A 10,750-nucleotide genomic window follows, 5' to 3' on the forward strand; every position below is an offset into this window, starting at 1 on the left:
GGTTTTGCCGGAGGCGCCACGTGACCCAGTGGAGGAGGAGCAGCAGCAGCAGCAGAAGACTCGGTTTCCCCCACCCCCTTTTTCTGGAAGGGGAGCACGTGACCCGGCCCGGAAGCGGGATGGATGGGTGTCCCGAGCGGGGGCGGAGCACGTGGCCCATGCCCCGCCTTTCTTCGTCGCTGGGAGCGGATTGGGGAGGGGGGGCGTGGTTTTCTCTCGTTGTCCTGGAGGTGGCGAAGGAAGGGCACGTGATCTCGGGTGCGACGCTGATTGTGAGAGAGAGAGAGTGTCGTCTGCCGGGGTCAGGGGCGGAGAGACACGTGATCTGGGGGGGTTGCTCCCTAGGCCCAACACGTGATCCGTGTGTGAGTTGTCTTTGGAGGGACACGTGGTCTGGGTGAGTTTGGGCTGGAGGCGCAAACCGGTTGGCTATTGGCGGTGCACGTGATACGGTTTACGACTGGTCGCAGCACCCACGTGACGCGGGAGGAAGGGGCTGTGGAGCTCCACGTGACATGAGTGCTTTGCGTTGTGGGCGGGATCAATGACACGCACATGCGCATAGGCTTCACTTCCGCCTGAACTCATTTCCCTGTGAAGTGAAGGCAGCTTTATTCCCTTCCCCCCCAGTATGGGGGGCAATTCACCCCCCTCTCCCCCACACTGCACCAAGAGAGAGTGGGGGACAATGCACAACACCCCCTCCCACATAGCACAGGGAGAGGCAATACACCCCCTCCCCCCACACAGCATCTGGGGGGGTCAATTCAACCCCCCTTCCCAAAATAACACAGAGGCAATTCACCCCATTTCCCCCCCACACACACACAGCTCCTAGAGAGAGAAGGGAGCAATTCACCCACTCCTCCCACACAGCTTCGATAGGGGAAGGGCAAATCACACACACACCCCCCCCACAGCTTCTAGAGAGAGGGGGACAATTCACCCCAGAGCACCTAGAGAGACGGGGAGCAATTCATAACCTCCCCAAACATAGCTCCGAGAGAGGGGGGGGGGCAATTCAACCCCTCCCCCAACATATCTCCTAAAGAGACAGAGGAGTGGGGGGGGGGCAATTCAACCCCTCCCCCAACATATCTCCTAAAGAGACAGAGGAGTGGGGTGGTGGGGAACCAAGTGCCATACAGAAGGCTACTGAGTAAGATAAGGGCTCATGGTGTCAGAGGCAAAGTGCTAGCATGGATAGAAACTTGGCTGTCTGGCAGAAAGTGGGGATAAAACAGTCCTTCTCGGGATGGCACCTGGTGTTCCGTGAGGCTCAGTGTTGGGTCCGCAACTTTTCACTTTAAACATTCATGATCTGGATGAAGAAACTGAAGGCGTTCTGGCTAAGTTTGCAGAAGGACAGATCGCGTTGAGGATGTGGGAAGGCTGCAGAAGGATTAGGTCAGGCAGCATCCAAGGAACAGGAGAATCGACGTTTCGGGCATAAGGCCTTCTTCAGGAACGAAACGTCGATTCTCCTGTTCCTTGGATGCTGCCTGACCTGCTGCGCTTTTCCAGCAACACATTTTCAGCTCTGATCTCCAGCATCTGCAGTCCTCACTTTCTCCCTGCAGAAGGATTAGGACAAGTTGAGAGAGTGGGCAAAGAAGTGGTCTTTTTTCTAAGTGGGGAGAAAATTCAGAAGTCTGAAGTGCAAAGGCAACATTTTGAAAGGAATTTCAGCTCTGTTTCCCCAAAAATAAAACACTTCCCAAATTTGTTTAGGTCTTCCTTCCTTATACTTACATGCAGCTATATTTGATCTACTTTATACTTTTGCGTGTTTGTATTACAGAGGAGCCATGATTATCCGAAAGATACAGACAGGGAGTATTTTGTTCAGAAATTAGAATATTCGGATAACACAGTTTAGTCAAGCATGGGAATTTGAGATCTTGTTCAGATAATCGACGTTCAGATAATTGAGGTTCCTCTGCACATTATATTTCTGTCATATGTACAATATATGTATGTGATATGTTAATTCATGTACATTCCACCACATTTTATTACCAACCACATCATATTTGTTTATATAATTCATATTAACGATGTATAAACATATTTATACAGATATGATACCTGACACTATTAGATTCCCTACAGTATGGAAACAGGCCCTACAGCCCAACAAGTTCACACTGACTCTCCAAAGAGTAACCCACCCAGACCCATTCCCCTACCCTATATTTACCCCTGACTAACGCACCTAACACTACGGGCAATTTGGCATAGCCAATTTACCTAACCTGCATATCTTTGGATTGTGGGAGGAAACCGGAGCACCCAGAGGAAACCCACACAGACACAGAGAGAATGTGTAAATGCCACACAGGCAGTTGCCCGAGATGGAACTTGAACCTGCGCCTCTGGCACTGTGAGGCAGCAGTGCTAACCACTGAACCACCATGCCACCCAAGATAACAAGATCAGGTTGACTATATTAAACAGATAACAAGATCAGGTTGTAAGTTTGCTCGCTGAGCTGGTAGATTTGTTTTCAGACGTTTCATCACCATGCTAGGCAACATCATCAGTGAGCCTCCAGTGAAGCACTCATGTTCTGTCCTGCTTTCTATTTATGTGTCTTTATGTAGTTAACCGTCCAAGACACATAAATAGAAAGTGGGACAGAACACCAGCACTTCACTGGAGGCTCACTGATGATGTTCATCATTCCTGATGAAGGGCTTTTGCCTGAAATGTCGATTTTCCTGCTCCTCGGATGCTGCCTGACCTGCTGTGCTTTTCCAGCACCACTCTAATGTCGTCACTGATGATGTTACCTAGCATGGTGACGAAACATCGGCGAACAAACCTACCATCTCAACGAGCAAACTTACAACCTGAGCTACAAGTCTTCTCAAAAATTGCACCTAACGAGGTGTCACGTGTCAAATACATAGGTTTTAAATCTGCAAATTCATTTGTATTTGTTTAGGTGAACAAACAGCATTGTATATTTTACACATATTTTCTATAGATCATACATGTTTACAAGATTAGAATATAAGACATGTTATTTGAAAGGATCCATCAAAGCTGCCATCTAAATTGATAGAGTTATTAAGAAAGCGTATGGTGTCTTGGCTTTCATTGGCTGGGTATTGGGTTTAAGAACCGCGAGGTTATGCCACACGCGGAATATTGTGTTCGGTTCTGGACGCCTCATTATAGGAAGGATGTGGAAGCTTTCGAGAGGGTGCAGAGGAGATTTACCAGGATGCTGCCTGGATTGGATGGCATGTCTTATGAAGGAAGGGTGAGGGAGCTAGGGCTTTTCTCATTGGAGTGAAGAAAGATGAAAGGTGACTTGACAAAGGTGGACAGGATAATGAGATACATAGATAAGAGTGGATAGCCAGGCATTTTTTTCCCATGGCAGAATTGGCGATCACAAGAGGCATAATTTTAAGGTGATTGGAGGAAGGTTTAGGGGAGATGTCAGAGGTAGGTTCTTTACACAAAGAGTGGTGGGTGCATGGAATGCACTGCCAGCAGTGGTAGTAGAGTCAGATACATTTGGGGCATTCATGCGACTCTTGGATAGGCACATGGATGATAGTACAATGAAGGGTATGTAGGTTAGCTTGATCTTAGAGTAGCACAAAAGGTTGGCACATGAAGGGCCTGGCCTGGACTGTGCTGGTCTATGTTATTTTATATGTGTTACGTATCTGTACATTATACATGGATGGTTTTATATATGTATAGTAATATATTTGTGTACCATTTTGAAGTTTGCGTCACATATAAACGGGGTGGTTATAAAGGTGTTTGGCACATTTGCTTTCATTGCTCAGTCCTTGTGAATACAGGAGTTGGGATGTTATGTTGAGGCTTCACAGAACATTGAAGAGACCTCTTCTGGAGTACTATGTGCCATTCTGGTCACCCAGTTATAGGAAGGATATTATTAAGCTGGAGAGGGTTCAGAAGAGATTTACCAAGATGATACTGGGGTGTGGAAGGTTTGAGGTATAGAGAAAGGCTGGGACTTTTTTCACTGGAGCATAGGAGGTAGAGAGTGATCTTTTGGAAATCTATAAAATATTGTGGGGCATAGATAGAGTGAATGGGAGTTGTCTTTTCCCTATGATGGGGGATTTCAAGACTAGGGGTCACATTTTTAAGAATGAGAGGAGAGAGATTTAAAAAAAGGCATGAGGGGAAGATTTTTTTTTACACAGAAGGGTGATTGTATGTGGAATGAACTTCCTGAGGAAGTGGTGGATGTGGGCATGATTACAAAATTTAAAAGACGTTTGGATAAGTCGACAAATAGCAAATGGTTGGAAGGTTATGGTCCAGGAGCAGGCAGATGGGTCTGGTTTAGTTTGGGATTATGTTTGGCACGGACTGGTTGGAACGAAGGGTCTGTTCCTGCGCTGTATGAATCTATACGCAACATAGAATATACTATAAACATGAATTTGAAAATTTTGAATTGGATTTGATTACCGAGTATAAAAATGTTAAATTGTGCTATATTTCCTTTTATCAGTTGTGTTATATCAGAGGTCACAAGACACAAGCTGGTAGCTTATAAAGAGTAGGCCATTGACCCTTTGGATCTTTTCCAGCATTCAGTATGATTGATTGTGGCAGTTGGTTAGTTCAGTTGGTTAGACAGTTAGTTTGCGATGTAGTGGGACACCAACAGGCATGGGTTCAACTTCTGAACCAGTTGAGGTTACCATGAGTGTGGTGCTGGAAGAGCACAGCTGGTCAGGCAGCATCCGAGGAGCAGGAAAGTTGATGTTTTGAGCATGTCCTCTTCATCAGGAAAATATATCAGCATCAGCTCGGAGGTTTGGTAGGACTATGGTGACATTATGATGGTCGTCAGTTAACTCGGTTAGCTTCGCGATAACCCTCAGGTTAAAAACCCCAGCCCCATGAATGATGCCAACAGCACAGTTTTTGCTTCAGCCATACTGGCTGAAGTCACCACTGAGGATTTTCCTCTTCTGAGGTGCGTTGACCTTCAGGATAAGCCACCACCATTCACGTCTTTCTCCCTCTCTGAGAAAGCAGCCCCTTTTCTCTTTCGGGATTATGATGACTTTACGATGGATGTCAGTTATCTCGGTTGGCTGGATTTGTGTCAACATTAAATAACCAGCAGGTTCTGGGGATTCAGGTTCAAATCCCGCCGAGGCAGATGGTGGAATTTGAATTCAATTGAAATCTGGAATTAAGAGTCTAATGGTGACTATAAATCCGTGGTCAATTGTCAGAAAAACCCATCTGGTTCATTAATGTCCTTGAGTGAAGGGAACTACCACCCTTACCCGGTCTGGCCTACACATGTCTCCAGATCCACAGCAATGTGGTTGACTCTTAACTGCTCTCTGGGCAATTAGAGATTGATAATAAATGGGCAATTAGAGATTGATAATAAATGGGTAATCACCTGGCCTGCAATGCCCTCGTTCTGTAAATGAATTAGAAAAAAGGTTAAAATACACCCCTGCCCAGTCGTCTCTCTTTAATGTAAGAAGTCACACAACACCAGATTATAGTCCAACAGGTGTGGACTGGGGTGGACAAAGTCAAAAATCACATGACATCAGGTTATTGTCCAAAGGTTTATTTGAAACTGAATGCTTGTGAAACCTGCTGGACAATAAACCTGTGTTGTGAGATTTATTTAAAATCACAAGCTTTCAGAGCACTGCTCCTTCATCAAATGAAGTCCTTTTCGCATAGTGAAGGAGCAGCGCTCCGTAAGCTTGTGATTTCAAACAAACGTGTTAAACCACAACTTGGTGTTGCGTTCACTCTGTCCACCCCAGTCTAACACCGGCACCTCCACATCACCTCTCTCTCCAATGACAGAGCAGCCCCTATGAACTTCTGGGAGAATGGCAAGTCCATCTTGACGTAAGTACATTTATTCACACGTTGTAGATTTTGAGATGGATCCAATGAGATTGGACTCTGCTTGTACATGATGATGTGGAGGTGCCAGTGTTGGACTGGGGTAGACCACGTTAAAAAAAAACCTAGGAGAAAGTGAGGACTGCAGATGCCGGAGATCAGAGAGTCGAGAGTGAGGTGCTGGAAAAAGCACAGCAGGTCAGGCAGCGTCCTGCTCCTCAGATGCTGCCCGACCTGCTGTGCTTCTCCAGCACCACACTCTCGAAAGCCAAAAATCTCACAACGCCAGGTTATCGTCCAACAGGTTTATTAAGAAAGTGCAGGCTTTGGGAGCGCTTGCTCCTTCATCAGCTGGATAATGATGCAGAGGTGCCCGAGGAAGGAGCGGGGGCTCTGAAAGCTTACGGTTTCAAATAAACCCGTTGGGACTATAGTCTGGCGTTGTGTGATTTTGGAAAGATTGGGAATGTCTGAGCAAGGGATTTGTTTACTTCCTCCAATCCCTTAGCAACCGCTGTTGCCTTGGATTGGTAGGTCTCCAAAAGTCTCCCTTTCTTTAATTCACACTTAAGTCACAATAATTTGTTTGCATTTACACACAGATATATATACACAAATACACACATATAAATACATGGGTGTTGATAAACGTGAAGATTTAAGAGATAGCCCATGACATATTGTTTATGTTGGAGGTTGGAGTCTGTCACGTGACCTGTCCTCCCCATGCCAACGGCCACTTCCGGTCGCCATCTTGACCGCCCTGACGTTTTCCCCACCCCGTTTACGTTTTTTTTTAATAACACGCGAGGCGTCGTTCGCTTTATTCGACCCGATGTGACCCGAAAGGGAAGAAGCTTCCCCCATTTTTTTAATTTTTACAGCGGGGCCTATCGGCTACGTCACACGTCAGCGACCCACGTGATCTCCACTGTTTCCGGTCGGCCATTTTGTTTGCCCCTCCCCGCACAACACGGACAGGTATTTATTTACCTTTTTTACCCGCCGTCAGCACCAACCCCCGCCTCTTCTGGGTGGACAGGTGTCGATTTTTATGAAATAAAGGAGGAGGCTTGGGGGAGGGGGAGAGAAAACGAGTCGGAAACCCACTCGCCGGAAATCTCCGATGCCTACCGGAACAAGTCTGGACCCGCCTGCGGGGCGGAAGTGGCTGTATCCGGCCGGAAATACACAAGTCAGGTGCGTGTATAGGGGGGCGGAAGTCGTGAACAGATTATACAGTCGATGTCTTACGGTCTTATCCTCCACAAGCACCTGGTGAAGAAGCAGCGCTCCGAAAGCTAGTGTGCTTCCAATTAAACCCTGTTGGACTATAACCTGGTGTTGTGTGATTTTTTTTTTAAATAAAAAAACTTTGTTCCCACCCCCAAAGATCCAACAGCGACCCCTGCACGTCGTGAGTGGACGAGACCAAGCGGGGCGGAAGTCGTCAATACCTCTCGCCCGGGCGGAAGCGGACTGTCATAGGCAAGGCCGCCGATTTGAGAGGCGGGGTGGGGGCGGAAGTGAACGGAAATAGCCGAGCCCAACGTCCTCGCCGGCGGAAATAGCCGAGTCCATCCTCCTCGCTGCCGGAAATAGCCGAGTCCATCACCATCCCCGCCGCCGCCGCCGGAAATAGCCGAGCCCATCCTCGCCGCCGCCGCCGGAAATAGCCGAGCCCATCCTCCTTGCCGCCGGAAATAGCCGAGTCCATCACCTATCCCCGCCGCCGCCGGAAATAGCCGAGCCCATCCTCGCCGCCGCCGCCGGAAATAGCCGAGCCCATCCTCCTCGCCGCCGGAAATAGCCGAGTCCATCACCTATCCCCGCCGCCGGAAATAGCCGAGCCCATCCTCCTCGCTGCCGGAAATAGCCGAGTCCATCGCCGCCGCCGGAAATAGCCGAGCGTGAGGCGGGTCCGTCCCCAATCCCCTTCCCCCCCGCCCCTCCCTTAGCAACCAGCGCCTGCAGAGGGTGAGCACCCGGTTAAGCTGTGGATTGATCGGGGTTTAATAGGGCCCCCCTCCCTCCCAAACAGCCCCCGGGCGCCTCCCTGTTGTCTGTCGAGGGGGTTAAAGGCCGTGGGCGGGTGACATGGCCAGTGGGACCAGCTTGTCCGGTGTCAATGTGGTGCTGGTCATGGCCTATGGCAGCTTGGTAAGTACACTACACGCTGTCCTGCTAGTTAACTCTCAGTCACCATTAACCAGTCACTGAAGGTAACCTTTAATCAAAATTCAATGGGCTTTCAGATTGAAAACAAAACAATTTTTTTTTAAATAAAAAAGGGAAGTTGACTTCCTAACTAGCTGAATGACTGACTGGTAATTGCTAATTATTAATGCCATGGTTTAACTGGTTAGCACTTGTAGGTTTTAACCAAAACCATAAAAGGATCAACACCTCCTTAACTAAATGGAGTGGGGTGTGTCCTATCTTTTAACTTCAAGGCCAGGATTGAAATTTAATTACTAACTAACTGGTAGTTACTAGTTATTAATGCTCTGGTTAACTGGTTTAGTACTTTTTGGTTTGCTGAGAGTAAATCCGTTGTGTTGTGGTTAACTGGTTTAGTACTTTTTGGTTTGATGAGAGTAAATCCATTTTAAACCAAACCAATAAAGGGATAAATCCCTCTTTTTTTTACACTTAAATGGAGTGTGGTGTGTCCCATCTTTCAATTTAAAGGCCAGAGTTGAAATTGAATTCCTAACCAACCGGTAGTTACTAGTTATTAATGCAACGGTTAACTGGTTATCACTTTGCAGATTTGCTGAGGAAATATCCATTTTAAACAAAAATCTCTCTCTCTCTTGCCTAAATGGAGTGTGGTGTGTCCCATCTTTCAATTTAAAGGCCAGAGTTGAAATTGATTTAGATTCTCTACAGTGTGGAAACAGGCCATTCGGCCCAATGAGTCCACACCGTCCCTCTGAAGAGAAACCCACCCAAACTCCTTCCCCTACCTTATATTTACCCCCTGACTAATGCACCTAACACTGTGGGCAATTGAGCACGGCCAATTCACCTGACCTGCACATCTTTGGACTGTGGGAGGAAACTGGAGCACTCGGAGGAAACCCACGCAGACAGGGGGAGAATGTGTAAACTCCACACAGACAGGCGGGTATTGAACCCAGGTCCCTAGTGCTGTGAGGCAGCAGTGCTAACCACTGAGCCACCATGCTGCCCCAAAAGCTAATTCCTAACTAAATGGTAGTTACTAGCTATCAATGCTATGATTAACTGGCTAGCACTTGTAGGTTTACTGAAGATAAACCCATTTTACTTTTTTAACTAAATGGAGTGTACTGTCTTATTTTTCAGCTTCAGTGCCAAAGGAAATTTGAATTCCCTACTAGTAATCACTAGTTACCGATGCAATGGTTAATTGATTAGCACTTGAAGGGTTACTGAAGATAAATCCTACTTCATGTTTAATTAAATGGAATGTGGTGTGTCCTGGTGTTTTAGCTCCAAATCCAAAACAAATTTGAATTCCTAACTAGTAATCACTAGTTACTGATGCAATGGTTAATTGGTTAGCGCTTGTAGGATTACTGAAGATAAATCCATTTTAATTCCATGGAGTGCCGTATCTCTGGCTTTTTTAGCTTCACAACAAAAAGGGATATAGGATTCCTAACTAGCATTAGTAATGTGTTTACTAGACATTGATTGATTAAGGTGAGGTGATAGCGTGGTGCTGTTATTGCTGGACTATTAATCCAGAGATCCAGGTAATGTTCTGGGGACCCAAGTTCAAAACCTGCCATGGCAGAATTTGAATTCAATATTTTTTTTAAAAACACCTGGAATAAAGAGTCTAATAATGACCATGAATTCATGTCGGAAAAATCCGTCTGGTTCACTAATGCCCTTCAGGGAAGGAAACTACCATCCTTACCTGGTGTGGCCTACATGTGACTCCAGACCCACAGCCATGTGGTTGACTCGTAACTGCCCTCTGGGGCAATTAGGGACAGGACAATAAACTCTGGGCCTAGCCAGTGGTGCCCTCATCCCATGAATGAATAAGCGGGGGGGAAAAGTATCCAGATGCCATGAGAGATGTTAAATTCTGGGGAGTCAGGGGATGTCATCGAGTCCGTGAGACATAGGAGTGGAAGTAAGGCCATTCGGCCCATTGCGTCCGCTCCGCCATTTAATCCTGACATGGGCATTTCAATGCCACTTACCCACACTCTCCCCATATCCTTAAATTCTTAATCTCACAAGGAATTAATCACTCTGCCTTGAAGACGTTTAACGTCCCGGCCTCCACTGCGCTCCGTGACAATGAATTCCACAGGCCCACCGCTCTCTGGCTGAAGAAATGTCTCCTCATTTCCATTTTAAATTGACTCCCCTCTAATTCTAAGGCTGTGCCCATGGGTCCTAGTCTCCCCACCTAACGGAAACAACTGCCCAGAATCCATCCTTTCTAAGCCAGTCATTCTCTTCTAAGTTTCTATTAGATCTCCCCTCGACCTTTTAAACTCTAATGAATACAATCCCAGGATCCTCAGCCCTTATCATATGTTAGTCCTATCATTCCAGGGATCATCCGTGTGAATCTCTGCTGGACACGCTCCAGTGCCAGTATGTCCTTCCTGAGGTGTGGGGCCCAGAATTGGACACAGTATTCTAAATGGGGCCTAACTAGACCTTTATAAAGTCTCAGATGCACATCGCTGCTTTTATATTCCAACCCTCTTGAGATAAATGACAACATTACATTCGCTTTCTTAATCATGGACTCAACCTGCAAGTCAACCCTCAGAGAATACTGGACTAGCATTCCCAGATCCCTTTGTACTTTGGCTTTATGAATTTTCTCACCGTTTAGAAAATAGTC

The 10,750-nt window shown here is 46.7% G+C and overlaps 2 protein-coding genes across 2 annotated transcripts in view; one reads left to right on the forward strand and one right to left on the reverse strand.

Annotated features, from left to right (window-relative positions):
- LOC122544749 (HORMA domain-containing protein 1-like) overlaps positions 1 to 3,873 on the reverse strand; it is a 35,263-nt gene extending 31,390 nt beyond the window's left edge. Inside the window, exons 1-2 of the mRNA XM_043684072.1 lie at positions 3,869 to 3,873; positions 3,680 to 3,683 (exon numbers count right to left, since the gene is read on the reverse strand). The gene's annotated coding sequence lies outside the window, so the exon portion shown is untranslated. The remainder of the gene's footprint in view (positions 1 to 3,679; positions 3,684 to 3,868) is intronic.
- Positions 3,874 to 7,916: 4,043 nt separating this feature from the next.
- The window catches only part of LOC122544777 (protein C1orf43 homolog), a 14,019-nt gene continuing 11,185 nt past the window's right edge, over positions 7,917 to 10,750 (forward strand). Inside the window, exon 1 of the mRNA XM_043684103.1 lies at positions 7,917 to 8,049. Within this exon, the coding sequence (XP_043540038.1) occupies positions 7,987 to 8,049 (63 nt within the window). The 5' untranslated portion in view covers positions 7,917 to 7,986. The remainder of the gene's footprint in view (positions 8,050 to 10,750) is intronic.

This window comes from Chiloscyllium plagiosum, chromosome 51 (genome assembly GCF_004010195.1).
Source record: "Chiloscyllium plagiosum isolate BGI_BamShark_2017 chromosome 51, ASM401019v2, whole genome shotgun sequence".
NCBI lineage: Eukaryota > Metazoa > Chordata > Chondrichthyes > Orectolobiformes > Hemiscylliidae > Chiloscyllium > Chiloscyllium plagiosum.